General features: G+C 37.3%; 1 protein-coding gene across 1 annotated transcript in view; it reads right to left on the bottom strand.

The window, feature by feature from the left end:
• Positions 1–15,040, bottom strand: part of LOC124163603 (tRNA dimethylallyltransferase) — a 794,398-nt gene extending 779,358 nt beyond the window's left edge. Inside the window, exon 1 of the mRNA XM_046540620.1 lies at positions 14,878–15,040. Within this exon, the coding sequence (XP_046396576.1) occupies positions 14,878–15,024 (147 nt within the window). The 5' untranslated portion in view covers positions 15,025–15,040. The remainder of the gene's footprint in view (positions 1–14,877) is intronic.
• Between the last annotated feature and the right edge of the window lie 1,428 nt (positions 15,041–16,468).

The raw sequence follows: 16,468 nt of genomic DNA, 5'->3' as shown, positions 1-16,468 counted from the left end.
TCCACACATCCAAGTGACAGAATCACGGGCTCTCGTGCATCGGGGCAAGTTCAACGACCGCTCGAAGACCCAAAGGGAAATGAGAGAAATAAATTTTAAAAATAAACGGGCAAATATTCAAATTGGGCAACGCCCACAAGAGGCTCGTTTCATGTAGCATTAAATCTTATCTAAGTGACGTCACTTACGAGTGTTCGGCAAGGAAGCGTCATCGTACCGCAGGGGATAATGAATAATTTTGATGCCTGGACCTTCAAATAGACGATCAGACGAATAGATTTAATAACAGATCTTAGTATGGAAGTGTCTGACTTAACAACTTGATTATCTAACATAGCGAATTTCATTTACACAAAAGAAGAAATTCGCAATGAATAAATCATTTGGTTCAGTATGGATACGAACCCGGATCTCCTCCTTCGTGTGAATAACTTCGCAATCTTGGGTGTGACTACGCAGGAAGTTGCTTCTTACATGAATACTTTTTCACTAACGCGCATTTTCAACGTAAGCGTTGGTTGGTGTGGGCAAACAAAACTTGGGAAACTCAAGCACTTTTGAAGCATCAGATATGTTAACGTTCTAGACAGGTTCACTAGAATTTGGTACCTCCAAGCCACGTACTCCTTGTCAGGCAGACCCATCCACTACGCTACATTTTCATCTTCAATACCTTTGAAAAAATTGAGATAGAAAGTGTCGATTTCCATTATATATACCAGAACCAATAATCTTAAATACCTAAACATTATAGACGTGGCTACTGCTGAGCAAGCCCATATTAGGCTAATTTGGAGTCAATATTAAAGGAAAAAAGTTTTTACACGCCCTATGCATCCTTGGTGTCACCGTCATTGTAACTAGCGATCAGAAGCAGTCTTCTTTCGAAAATAATGCTTCATATTGCACTTCTTAATATCAAGTAACACTATAAATCTCAAGTAACAATACCATTTGCAAGGATTGAGGAGGAAAGAAAATCAGAATATAAGGGAATCAAAACCGAAATTTCATCGGAAAGGTAAGCATGGAAGAACAAAAAAAACGAAATAAGGCTTCAAATGGCATCGGTATTCATCAGACGGATTCAACTAACCGTAGAATCTCCTAAAATACCCCTAAAAAGTTAACATAATACCAATGGGGAAAAAATGAAGCCATACAAAGAAGATGTTACAAAGTGCATGGCAGTGGCGTGGGGTGGGGGGGTTTCCGGCTTACAACACCCCTCCGGCCTTTAAAACTTTTATTCAATCCAATTTATATACATTATTTTAATAAATCCTCGCACAAAATTACTGTTTTTGAATCCTAAAAATCACGTATTCAATATAAAAAATCCCAAAATTTTCGGGGGAATCCCCCCATACCCCCTTCGCCCTGGAGGGTTTTCCATACACCCCGAAATCTCCGGTAAACCCCCCCCCCTAATTTCAAAATCCTGCCTACGCCACTAGTGCATGGCACATATACAACGGACGAGAAGTAATAATGAAAGCTGTGTTTGAATCAAACTGCGTCCATTCAGATCACAGATCGTCAAACATCAAATGCAACTCAAGAGTGATGGAGAGCGAAGTTCAATGGGCTGAATTAAACTGGGTCGCCGGTCGCGTCCGCATCTGGGTGTAAACAAATACAAGCTCAATGTTTATCAATGACTAAACGTCGTGGACTTCACTGTATCAACAGATGGACGTGCTTCAATGCTCATAGAATGACAGGATATCGACCGGAAATTTCCTTAACTCAAGGGTGATTCCTTGCAATCGGAAAAGCCACATTCCAATTCCAGTTCCAGAAAAAAGAATTTTATTTTCTCTTTTCCGCCCTTGTACAGTACACATTTATTTGATAATCAAAATTGTTTGACCAAACCAACATGATCCATTTATTTTTGTAATAATGTTAAACTCTCGCATAAATTGTTGTTCTCCTGGTCTTTCTTTCGTTTATGTATTGATTATTATTAAATAATAAATCAGCTAAACGTTCTGACTCTAGCAATCTTAAATTACACCAGCCAATATAGCCACATTTAGCGTACATAACGCGTATTGCATAGGCGGATCTAGGGGGGGGGGGTCACGGGATCACGTCCCCCCCCCCACGACCCTTAAAAAATATGCAAGATTTTTAATACGGTCCCATTATCATTGCGTTCTTTTTGCATAACGAGATATCCTTAACCCCCCACGACCCTTAAAAAATATGCAAGATTTTTAATACGGTCCCATTATCCTTGCGTTCTTTTTGTATAACGAGATATCCTTGTGCCCCCCCCCCCCCCCCCCCCAAGAACAAAATCCTGGATACGGCCTTGCTTGTGCCCTACCCAGAAAGAAATCCTGGATCCGCCCCTGGCGTATTGCATAATAGAAGAAGTTAATTTTAACCCTCTGGTGCATTTTGGTGACGGTTCATCCCCTGCCAAACATCTATGCAGGAGGTTTGCAAGGTATTATGTAGATGTACCGCGAGTTCCCACGGTGACCAATGACCGCATGCAACACCATTGCCGCCTGAACAAGAATCCTTTTTTCCGATTACTCACACGCCCTCGCATTCGTCCGAGAAACTTCCGGCACCGCATACACTTCTTTCTCACAGTCCACGCCCGTTTCGCCGCGAAGGCATTTCTCACGCGAATATATAGATATTATCCCGCACGTCTGGCGTGCTATGAATCGATTAGGCGCACAAAAATCGAACAACTCCGTCGCGGTCGGAACTGAAGAGATGCTATCGCCGAGCAACGTGAAAAATACGCCATGAACACAAGAAAGCGTTTCTCAAGAAACTCTTCCTCGAGCGTTCGTTCACACAGCAGGCTTGTTACAAGATTCGTATATCCTGAAGTATCCCCGACAATCTTCTATATTATTTCTACTGTATAGAAACCTTTTTCTCAACTTATACGCAATCAAACTCTACAAATGAGGTACCAAAATGCACAGAATTTATCAGAGAACATGCGACGGCATATCTTACTTCCTAAATATTGCTATTGTTTCCTAAAATTGGTTTTTAAATAATAATAAAAAACAAAAACCAGTAAATATTCCTGACGTTAACGGCGCACAAACTGATACATTTGTTCATTTGCAACAATATCTCGCATTCTTTCAATAACTTTTATCAAAATGCTGCTGATTCATGTCTCCTGTTGATACGTAAGTATGAGTCATCATGTGCGTTTAACAGAGGGTAGTGTAATTACTTCCAATGTTGTGTTTAAAAAAATCCTCTGACCTCAATTTGTACATGAAGATTCCAATTAAATTTGTACATAAGACCCTGCCTTTTTTTCTACATTTTAAAATTAGAAACGCCCCTATCCCTCTGTGAACCTGCATTGAAAAGAGCGGGGGAAGCCCGCTGGGAGCGGGCGCAGCACGCTCATATCCTTAATGTCCACGGTAATTTTTAAACTACCATTTCGATCATTACATTGCATTTTCTAATGGGAAGCTTCACAAAATTCTTAATACGGAATTCTTATTGAAATGTATTTAAATTCTCTTCAAAAACGTAATTACTTGCAAACAACCTAATGCTTTACCTCGAACTGCAGTCAAATTTTCTACGACATAAATATGGAGCAGTGGGTCACTGTGCAGAGACTTTCTACAAGAATTTTTAGTGAGCAAGAAAACATGCGTAAATAGCCATTAATAAGTCAATAGATGCTAATAAGTTTAAGGATTTACCACGTGGAACACTGTTATCTACTGAAGAAACGAAGATGGCCAAGGACATTTACAAATAAAATTAGACGATACAAATAGAATAAAAGAAAATTACTTTTCCAACTTTCACAGGTTACAAGATGATGCAATAACATCGAAACCTAGGTCGGATTAAAGGTCATGATCGTGGAAAATTGTCACAGTTTCATTCAGCATGGAAAAATTCCACTCCATCACACTTAGATTTTATTAGGAATAAAAGAATTTTAGGCACATTTGTAAGTAGCAGAAAAAAGGGGATGCTGAGAAAAGAAGATGAGAGAAGACTGAAGGACTACGAATGTGGGCGTGGAAGAGAATGAAGAAAGCGAAGTAGACGGATTGCTATACATGGTGCACAATGAGATGAAAATTCTTAAGGAGATATGTAGTAGAGAAACGGCTTGGATGGAGGAAGTACAAAGTAAGCGGAGAGGAGACATTGAAAAACCGTGTTAAAGGGAAGAATGTAAGTTAAGCAGGTAACGGGGAGGAAGAGAAGAGAAACAACGGAATACGCCATAATAGCAATTGAAAAAAGAAGATCAATATGGGGATGGGGGACAGGCATAGTGATTCGCATAATGCTCCATGCAAACCGGCCTTAAACTCTAGGAAATAATTGTTTATGCGGATATGGGCTTTTTTTATCGTAGCAAAATGTTATCATGAACCTACTTGCTCGAGTCAAATACGTACAGTTTCCAATCACGTAGACAATATGACTATTTCATCATTTCATGATCATTTTTCCTATCAATGACTTTATCATTCTTCAATATCCTGTTTCAACGATTTTTTTCAATAGGGTAGTTACCTTCAAAGAAAACGAAAGGCATTGATTGAGATTCGTTACACACCATTAGTGTTTTCATAACATACAATTTTTTTGCTTTTAAAATTCCCGTTTTTGAAGAATGTTAATGGTCAATTTTAACCTCATTTGAAAACGGCCATATTGGCGCCCATGCGATGTCACTCCACCTGACGTCGCAGGGACCTAGATGCTATGCAAGTAGTCCTGAGTTTTACATCGCCTGAGATTAGCAATGCATGCATGTGGCACAGAGCTCAGGGAAACACCTCTTAATAATCACTTATTATATTTGCCCATGGTCGGAAATTTTACTTCGTTTGATAGGGTATCAATAATCCTTTTTTAAGCCAATCGCTACCTGCTAGCAGCCTTCATCGTAGCGGCGCTCTTAGCCTCGCACCAAGGGGGCCTCACACGGAACCAGAATGACGTCACACGGGCTTTTCCCAGCATTCATACTTATCCGTCGCTTTTTTCGCGCGCTTGAAATTTTTCCCCTTCCATTAAATCACGAAAAGCAGATATCGTCATTTAAAAATCCTAAAGCGTGAAATACCTACTCCAGGGGTAATAATCTAACGATTTAGGCAATAAAAAAATAATAGGAAACCACCGTTTTGAGTAACGGCGAACCGACATGATACGGAAAAATGACCTAACGAGTAAAATTTCAGGGAATAATTTCAATAAAATATTCGAGATCAAATACATGGGAAAGAATTCTGACTTACCCCGATAACGCTCGATTAAAGCCTCATTCATTGAGTGATTCAAACTGGTTCTAATAGATGAGGATAGAGCTTACCCCGGACTAGCCACCAGCAATTGCACAATCAGTGTGACGGCCAGTCTCCCACCTTTGTGCCACCTAGCACTTCATGGATATTTGTGTATGGGCGTTGGTGTCCAAGGCAATGCCGGCCTCGGGGACATCGTGTTGAAGTCCTCAAGTTGAAGGTTTCTCGCACGTAATTTATACACATATTTATTTTGGTGGTTGCTTTCGGGAAATTCTGCGTAGGTAACATTATCTGCTCGACGTTTCACTCCTCCTACTGGGAGCTTTATCAAGAGAAGAGAAATCTTCACAGCTTCTTTTACCCACAGCGACCCTTTGTTTTAAAAATTTCTCAATTCGATAGAAATTTCTCTCTTTACTTCCGCTTTTCAATTGCGAAAATTTGTCATTTATGCTTCGATGCATAGGGTCATCATGAGTTCAATGAAATAATAATAATAGGTAATGCCTTTTTTTACAAGCTAATTTAGCGCTAGTTAGTCCTCTCTTTAATAGACTAAACCTTTTAGATAAATTCAAGAGCAGTGTCTTTTCTAACGAAGTTAACCATATCTTACGGACGCAAACATACTACGTAAGATCAGATCATATAAATAAAATAAGAGAGATAGATTGTAGAACAGACAGATTCCGAATGTCATTTTTTCCACGATCAATAAGAGATTATAACGGCAGAAATAGAACTCGTAAATAGATTGCATGACTTGTAGTGTAGCCTAATAACATATGTAAAAATTAATGCATGTTTCTTAATTCAATTATTGTTTCTAACAGCATATAGTAGTATAGTTTGTTAGTATACGGGACGTTTTTTGGACGGTGCGGTGTGCATGTGGGAGTCCAAATGCATGCTGGTGATTGATCACCCCCTGCCAAACACCCTAGAGGTGGCTCGCAGGGTATTATGTAGATGTAGATGTACAATTAACCTGTTTGCCAATCACATACATCCACTCCCCGAATGGTGGTAAATCCAACCATGGGAGGATTCGAACCCGCGACCTCAAGGTTGGTTGTTAGGGACGTCACCCCTGCGCCGGCAGTATGTGAGACATTATAGAGAGTACGATAAGTTTTATTTTATTAATTCGTCAAGTTTTCTCTACAAATTTTGTACAATACTCTCGAGGAACTCAATGCGAAATCCTGCATAAAGTTTCGTAACTACTCACGTAGGGTTATATTGACCCAGAATTTTCACCTTTAAAAGAATTGTCTCTTAATTGGACATAAATTTTGGTCTTAGCAGACTGAAACTATGTTAAGCATTCTATATTGTATTTCCATTAGAATCAGGTGTCAAATGTATAGTTTACAGATTATTTGCAATAACTGTCTACACGTACAAAATTAATTTATTTACATACCGCTAGCGACGAGTTATGGAGCAATGTTTTTGAAGACGCGAACACTTGCGTCAAGTCACAACGCTAAATTACGATGCATGATGCATACATCCACAAACATGGCATTAAAAGAAAGAGAAAGTACGCTAGGAGGTTACGTGGGACGCAAATTGCAAATATTAAACTTGATGTTAGTCTAATTCATTAAAAAAAAACTCTCGGGTCATATACACCCAACGCGACTACTTTAAGGATTAATAGAAGCAAAAAAGTTGTTGATGGAGACTTCACACACAATGTGGACTTTGAAAATGCAAAAATCATCGCTACAGAAAAGCATTACTTTCCCCGACTCACACGAGAGGCCATCGAAATAGCGAAAACATCCAAATTCAACATGAAGGACAGCTATTCGGTCTCAAACACCTGGAAGAGACTCTAACCCAAACGGACCAATCAGAACGAACCTAGCCCAAAACAAGGCCCATATAACACGGGCAAAAACCTGCATCAAACACTTCGAACCTGAAGACGCCAGCTGCAACGCCGGCGAAACTGTCGTCATGAAGATGAAACGATGCGGAGGTCAACCCGAAAACCTTGCTGAGCAAAAAAGTTATTTCTCGCAATACCGGGATTAGCGGGACTATAAGAGTGTGCATGGCCTCAAAGAAGAGAACTAATTACTCGCGGACAGAGCGATCAGGAGAAAGGTTCGCCGCCACGCACCGAGTCAAAACACGGATTCTCACACTTGGCCGCGCACTTCCAAGGCCCAACGCGCGCGGAACCTCGCTCTCGGCCAGTTATGGAACCTTGGACGCCCTTGAAGGCATGGAGAGGTTCAAGGCTCCCACAGGCGAGAAGGCAACGCTTCTATTTATAATCAAAATCGCAGGCTTTCGAGGCGTAGACACGAAACTAACATGATCTAGGGACACGTTGGGCGTTTGGAATTCGCTTTCCGTGATTACCCAGCTTCAAGGTCACCTACAATAGGCGTGTTTAGGGCTTGACCGCTTCGTTTCCAAGAGTGCTAATGAGCGCCCTGCTCAAAATTTAGCCTATTATATGAATAATTACAAAACAAGTGTCCCTAGTGCAAATTCTAGCAGGAGGGAGGGCGGAATGGAGAGCTGCGTCAAACCAACCTAGCATGACTTATGATAATGAAGTAGTAAGAGCCAAATTGACCACAAAAATTAAACACAAGATTCTTGAAACTGCCAAAGTTTCTGCGCTCAAAGCTACTCGGCTATTCCACCGAGTCTAATTTCAATTGGTGTCGGCGTACGTTAGGATAAATATATACTGCACAAATTTCATAAATCACTCCGTGAACAAAAAATTACTAATATGACAATAAATACGTAACAATAACAGTGCGGATACAAAAAAGTACATAAAGTACTTTGAGTATATCTTGAGGTATTGAGGGCGTAAGAGTTTGATTTAGAATAAGAATCCTTCGCCCATTTCTTAATTGTGATTTTTAGGACTTAACTTTACACTTTATGCTATATTGTTTCGAGTTTTCAAGTCACCTTTTGCGCCCCTTAGAGGTTACCTTAGAGATGATCACACATTATTCCTTCATTTTTTCAATTATTCGGCTTGCAAAAGAACCGGCCGAGCGACTTCATGATTCTTGAGACGGCACAAGTTTCTGTGCTAAAAGCTACTCGGATATTCCACCGAGACTAGTTTAAATTGGTGTCGACGTACGTTAGGACAAATTTTTTTTGCTTACATTTCAAAAATCACTCCGTTGGACAAACAAATTACTAATTTGACAATAAATACATAATAATTACAGTGCAGACACATAAAAACAGTACCTACATAAGAGGTCCAATATACTTGGCAGCCATAACCGTAGTAGAATGATATCAAAAAAATAAAGAAGATTACATTGTCAATTAGGAAAAACAAATGATGATGAAACTACGAATCACATATATAATGAAATTCCTGTAGAGTACGACTATACTATATCAGTTCTCATAATGCAACAGATAAAAACACAAACTCGTCGCAAGAAAAACGGATGAAATACAACAAAAATTACAATAAATCGTACTTTAGACTCCACTAATACGCAAAAATCAGGCCCACTCCGAAGCAAAACCGAAAACGAAGGATTCACCTTTAACAACACAAATTTTGAAAATAAAATCGTTCTAGCATACCGCGAATTCTACTGAATCCAACGAATTAAAAACGCCCAGGAAAAAACCTTCCCGGAAGCGAATTGAGAAAGTTACCTTGAGACAGTATTTCACCGCGATCTGAGATGTTGCGTCAATAGAAAACTATTAGTCCCTATTCGTCAACTGATACGAGTCCCACCTTCCCCTAGGGTTAAAATTCCGGCGAATATAATGTGTTATGAATCATTTATAGGCCTTTCGAGGTCGTTTTTTGGCAACAAAATTTGCATAACTCACTTTCAAAACGACCTCGGACGTTATAGTTTAGCGAAGCTAAGTCTTTGACTACGAAATAAAAGACCTTTTTACCTTGAATTTTCACAAGCAGTGATAATGGCGTGGCATAAATTTCTTAAAATCACTCCGTAGAACAAACAAATTACAACCGATGACACAATAAATTCCTCATAATTACACGCCGTTTACAAAAACAGCGCTTACAAAGTCAAAATACTTGTAATTTATAACCACAATACAAAAGAGTCACATTAGTAAAAATGTAAATATCAATCACATCGCTTATTAGGAAAAACAAATAATGATGACATGACACATTGCACAATAATCATATCCCCGTTTAGTCAAGTCCGATATGAATCCAATACGAGTTTTTGGCTGAAGTATTTTCACCATTACTGTAAGAATTAACTAAATTGAAACAGAAATGAATGAATGAAAAGAGAGCTTAAAAAAATAAAGTAAAAATTACACGAGTATTTTAACTTAAGTTTCCTTTAGTACACTATAGTAATAACACAGATAAGAGAACTATATATAAATTAAGGTTAGGAAAGATTTTTTGCAAGAAAAACCCATCCATAGAAGATCCTTTCATGGACCTAATGAAATCCAACCCAATCGAACTGTACTCATCGATTCCAATTTCTGTAAAATAAGCCGACCAGATTGAAATGCACGGCATTAGGTTAAACCCAATGATTCTCATTTTCGAAGACTAGCAAAGAAGAAATGTAACTTTAACTTTGTATAAACTAACATCCATAAAGTATATGAAGGTAATACATTCAAGGCAGGCGAGTGAGACATAAAAATTAGCATACTAAAAGGTTAACATTGTTATTGCAATTAAAAATATCTAGCATTAGGGTTTAGCAATAGATGGATCAGAAGGGCAGACCACAGGAAAACTGAACAGAAAATAACCAAAGCCTTCAAGACTTGGATCTGGAGCAGGACGCAGAAAATAAAATGGCTGTAAGAAGTGAATGCGATTCGGAACATAGAAAAGACCATAAGAAAGGGCACACTAACACAGACAGTACAAATAATACAGAGAATGGTGGGTAATCTTTTCCAGAAACACAGCAACTATGGTATGCATAATAGCAGGAAACACTGAAGGATAAGTACCCTGAGGTAAATGTGAATGCAAAGGTAAGATATGATGTAATAGGAAAACCAACACAGAAGCAAAATCTAGTATTAATTAGGGTTAAATGGAGGGCTGCAGTATATCAATTCATACATGAGGTGTAGCACATAGCAAACACTTGGCAATTCGAACTTTCCTTACTGATTCTAATTTTTTGTAAAATAAGCCCACCAGATTGAAATGCACGGCAATGGGGTCAAGCCACATGATTCTCATTTTCAAAGACAAGCAAAGAAGGAAAATAACTTAAAGCTTGTATAATCTATAATCCATAAAGCATGAAAAGTTAATTCAAGACAGGTGGGTCAACTTCTTTCCCAAGACCATGTCCTACTGAGAAGATTTTTTCATTAGCTTCTCCCAGATTTAAACTCATGGCACTTCAAATAGCATCCAAAGTTTCCACTCATTAAGGCTGTGTGTGAGGATGTATGGACTACTTCTAATGTATTGACTTCTAAAATGCAGAGTTAAACATCAAAAACACCATGTCGAACATTTTACGAATAATGACATGATGACTTAGCTTATGTGTGTATCCAGAGCTCACACGAATTACTGCTAAAAAGGCTAAACATAAAGCAAATTATTAGAAGAAACACTTAAAGAGCAATGAACACTCAGCTGTTATCACAGGAGTGCAATATAAGACTCAACCATTGGCTTATGGCCTCGGCTAACCATAATTGAGTCCGACTAAAATAAATTCACGTGAAATCAATAATTCAATCACAAACCACTGATTAAGCCAGGTAATAATAAATTGTTCTGCTTGATAATGAATTATTATTATAATTAATAGACGCAACTGAATTGCCAATCCTTTTAGATATTGACCCTGCCGTTGAGTTCTCCCACCAAACTCTATAATTATATACCTCATGCTTACTCGACTCAATTAATTACGCAAACATAAATTGGTAAAAATTTGACTCCTACTTGACTAAGTCATACTCAGTCACAACAATTGTGATGCTATTCCACCAAACATTGAGTTCAACTCAACTTATGGCAGCCATCCATTAAAAAATTATAACAATAAATTAAACAAAAAAAGTTTGTTAGTGGCCTTATTGCAACAGGATTTGTGCTGAGGCATTGCAGGTAGACCATTTGGCCACTGATCTAATATGCCTTGCATTCTAATATAGGTGATAACTCAGGACACCCCAAATTAAAATCCTGACAGTCCCCAGGTAAAAGAAATGAGACAACAAATCTTTAAGTGTGTGATTCACCAGTCTGTGGCATCTTCTTAGTCAAATAGTAGATTGCGGACGTCCTCAATCATCATAACTAATTTGAGACTAAATCAATGAGGGATACGGTTACATTCACTCTAATGCTAACTGCATTACACTGTCAACGCATTCACTATTCTTGAAATAGGATAAATTATTTGGAGTTCTGATTAAACATGTCACAACGACATTTCCAAAAATATAGCAACAATGATCCATGACCCAATTCATAGAATTACAAGGGAGGTAAAAGCTAATCAATAAATGCTGTTCAAGAGTGGCGTTACTTGTGGGTGAAGGGGATAAGGATAGAACCACCCCCTAACCAAAAAAAATATTCGTACCCCTCCAATCCTACTTGTTTGAAATATAATAATAACATATATTAGTTTTAATTTGGCTTCTCTAGGCATACAAATTATTATCTTATTTGCATAATAAACAAAATCTAACGGGTCTCTTTTTCCTCAATGAAGATATAACACAAGAAATTGGTGCTGATTTTGGCAGAAGCCCAAGAAAACTTCACAATAATTACCTATTCACCATAAGTAATTAATATCATTTAGCATGGTATAAGAATTAACGATGGACACGCAATGAGTGGAGCGTTAGGTTCTCTCACTGTTGAGATTTAATTAATATGCGAGTGCTGATTGACACACACTTACAGGATTACAATTTTCAATGCATGCCCAGAAGGTAGCCACCAGGAGACAAGCTATAAATTAACCATAAAATAATGACATTAATCTGTTGGGAAAATAGACTTTAACACATAATGCAACAGCTACCCTACAATGACCTCATGCAATTCTGAGTAAAATTTCACTAAGCAGGCCATTCCGCTAGCACAGACCATTCCCAAGCCACAGTACAGTGAATCGCAATAGAAGCAAGAAATGTTATGATCCTACTGTGACCCAAATAAGGGATGATGTTTAATGAGCTTTAATTGCCTAGCATGCCCATAAGGCACCTAGGGTATTGAAAGGAAAATAGCTCCACTCACTGTCAGTCGGGCATCCTCCTATGGGCAACGCAATTAGGAGGCATTCAAGTTAAATTAGGAAGTACAGGGTGACCATTGAACATTTAGATCCAGAGGCTGAAGGTCAATATATTAAGTGTGTACAATGTTAATCATAGTCTTCCACCAGCCTCCTCCATTGCAAGCTACGTAAATTATGAGAGGATCCAATAAAATATGCCAATGCAGCAGTAGCGTGCCATTATACAGCCACAAGCAAGAAAAAATTCTGATTTTGGGTAAAACAACATATAAAAAACCATTGTCCAAACATCATTGCAATACAATGCATGACAGGAAGAATTAAAAGTCATTGGTAGCAGCAAAAGTTGTTACTAAACCCAATATAAATGGTGGAATATACTTCAATGCATAATATTATGCAAAAAAAATGTTCATGTTGGCAATTCAATATAATTTCGATACTTGGAAGCACTAATGACAGTGCAAATTTTCACATTTTACCAGTCATATGGACTTAATTAATTTGAAATCATAAGGCACGTATTTTGGAACTGTCTTGATAGTTATTTTAACAGACTTAAAAAGATATTTGCAAACAAAAACCCCTCTCTCCCTTTTATTTACTCTGAATCCATATTCAAGCAAAATATTTCCATATACACTGAAATGAGACACAAAATGGAATCTAGTCACTACACCCTGTAGGAATATACACACATACAACAGAAAATTTAAGGTAACCTGAAAAAGCCACAAATGGTCCCAAGAACTAAAAGCATATTTTCAAGGGGCCATAAACATATTTTTTAAGGCATAAATTATCCACAGGTTCAGAGACGAATAAGCTACCTCAGGCCAAAATTTACAGAATGCTAAGCCTAGAGTAATATAATATTTTACTCTGCCTACAAATTGTATAATACATCCCTTCATTAGACTCCAAATATACAATAGAAGGATGGTTTAACACACTTTTGCCAGGTCATGCCTTTACATATACACAAAATAGCCACCAATCTTATCACAGGCTTTGAAAGAAATGCTGTAAGATACTAATGCTAATCACTAGATTACTCACATTATCCAAAGCTAGGTATCAGGAAACAGGAGAAGTACACAACAACACTAAGTAAGAGCACAAGTTCTCCTATTTACTAATTTTAATGAAACTTGATGTCACTTAAGAAATTTTGATTTCAAGATAATTACATCACTGCACTTTTCACCGATCAACACTGGGGAATTAATATACACATGTATCGTCCACAGAATCACAGGTGACATTACACTGATCTCGTTCGAATTTGAAACAAACGCTAAACTAAAAACTTATCACAACACTAGTTTAAGCAGCCTTCTATGATAAATAATATTCTCCAGCTAATAAATTCGTTACACTGCATTTACGAACAACTTCCAACTCTAAATAAAACACTCAACAAGCCACAAAATGTATCCACGAATTAATTTCTCAAGTTCAGTTTCAAAGAAATACTTAAGAAACTAACACCAACTCCATGATATCCAGCAGTAAAATAATAGAGCAAAAAATGCACCAAGTAACGCACTCCACAAGTGATAATCTTCCAGGGAACCAACACGAACAGAAACAATAAAAGGACTTAATTTTGTTCGAAGTCCTTCATTTAAATATCACGGTCCATATGAGCATGGTTTGCAAGCTGAGTGGCATGGAGGTTATTTATCATGCAAAAACATTGTCTCACATAATTACACAGCAACATATAAAAAACTGCAGAACGTCCTTAATAGAATGTGTCGTGAACGTGTAGGAAATATAGGAACCCATAACCTTGTAAGGGAGCTCAAGTCCCCTTTTGAGTTATCACAGTAACTTACGACAAGAGTATAACTCTCTAAAATTCAACACGCGAAACGATGACATGAAAATTACATTAATAAATAAAATGATAAACCCAAATTAACGAACTCTAACGGGGAAGAAATACGTAGGTATATTCTCCGATTTCAAGATGTCGTGTAACTTCGGGATTGATAAAATTTCAACAATTATCGACAAATTTCCACATCAATGCATTAAAATAGGCATGACATTACGTATATATTTGGTAAAGAAACATAAAAGGGTTAAACTCTGTTAAAAACACTGACGTAATATTCCAGTTTTTCATGCGACTAATAACGCATGATATTCACCCAGGAACATCATCCATTCATTAGTAGCTCCTCGTTATTAAGTAACAAATACTTTTACACTCGTACAAGGCGTAAAGTACACGTAATTCGAAGAAAACCAGTAATATCATTTCTTCCAAAACCACGAGGTGCCATTATTATAACGTTATTATAAGCGAAGGTAACTCTTACCTGCATTGAATCCGCACTCACTATTTCTCCATTGAATAACTTTGCTATTTCAATCGCCAACTTCGATTTTCCAGATCCTGTGGCACCCAAAATCACAATTATAGGTATCCGAGAAACCATTTCACACTCACTCACGGAAGCAGCCATAACTGTGGCTCGAGGCGACAAATGACGAACGAATACCCGAGGAGGGTATGAAAAACACTGCTGTCAAAGCAGCGACATCGAGCGGATTACACTCTTTGCTCCTATTAAAGTGAGGAAAGGACTCGGATGAAATATATCTCTATTGAGGAACGATATAAACTATTAATAAATATAATACATTCCTCTTAGCCATTATTCAAGAACAAATCGCCTTCTTTGGTTGAGTTTCTTCTCGTGAACGAACTTTGTTCGTAAGCGCGGGAAAGTGAAATTTGAATTTCAGAGATCGCCGTCAACGAATGATGATTTTTTGTTGCGCTTTCTTTAATTCTCTATCGGTAACAATTGTAATAGCTCAAAGACAGGTAATGTATTCAAATCTACGCGATTTTATTCAATAAATGCCATATTTAAAAAAAATAACATAAGAAAATACCCAATTCGTAGAAAACAGTATATCTATTGATGGATGGATGGGGGATTTTTCTCATTTAAAAAGAATTCTGTAGCCTCATCTTGATAAGATCGTTTGCCTTCCGATGTTTTAGTTTGCTGTAAGAGTTAGGGTTGTAATATAACGACTTCATACTATAATATTTATCTGCATGCATGGCAAAAATATTTATAGTTATAATTCATGTTTAAAATTATGATGATTGTATTTATATAGATTACATTAGCATTGGAATAACAGCATTTCCATATATGAGAATTTTTGTCATGCATTATCATTGCAAATAAACAAAATGAGTGGTAGGATTTAATAAAATTCTGGAACTATTTTTGTATGCAATGATTAAAAATACCTCATGAAATTACCTGAATCTTCGATTGATTAGTCTGTCCAACCATTTCCTTAAAGGATTAATAAATGTGTATTGAAAACTTTTCCAATTCTACACACCTTCTACATCGCAAAACTACGTGATTTTATTGACTAACTGCCATATTAAAAATAAAATAACATCAGAAAATACCCAATTCTTACAAAACAGTGTGTATATATTGATGGAAATGTGGGGAATCTTTTTCATTTAAAAAGTGTTCCTTAGCCTCATCTTGATTATATAGTTTTCTTTCCGACGTTTGTATGGAATTGATAAACTTTTAAATGCACATTTATTCGGCCGTGAACTCCACATTCTCACTCGGCATACTTGCAAAACATTAAAGAATCACGTTTCTTTAATTTATTATATTTGTATGCCAATACCATATTATCGCAGTTGATATATTTCTACCGTAATTTAACACTAGTACGCCTGAATAAGTTTGCCTTCCTAGAAAGCCTAAGCAGTTCAGAAATAATTGGAAAGGGTTTACTTTATGCTCAAAAGATGCTAAATAACCTTCAAAGGTCCCAAAGTTTCAGGGATTAATTTTTTCCAATTTGAAATATTTTATTATATTATTAATATGTATACCAATGAAATTGCATATACGC

Source organism: Ischnura elegans, chromosome 8 (genome assembly GCF_921293095.1).
Source record: "Ischnura elegans chromosome 8, ioIscEleg1.1, whole genome shotgun sequence".
In the NCBI taxonomy this organism is placed as follows: Eukaryota; Metazoa; Arthropoda; class Insecta; order Odonata; family Coenagrionidae; genus Ischnura; species Ischnura elegans.
This window is presented reverse-complemented; position numbering and strand designations above follow the sequence as displayed.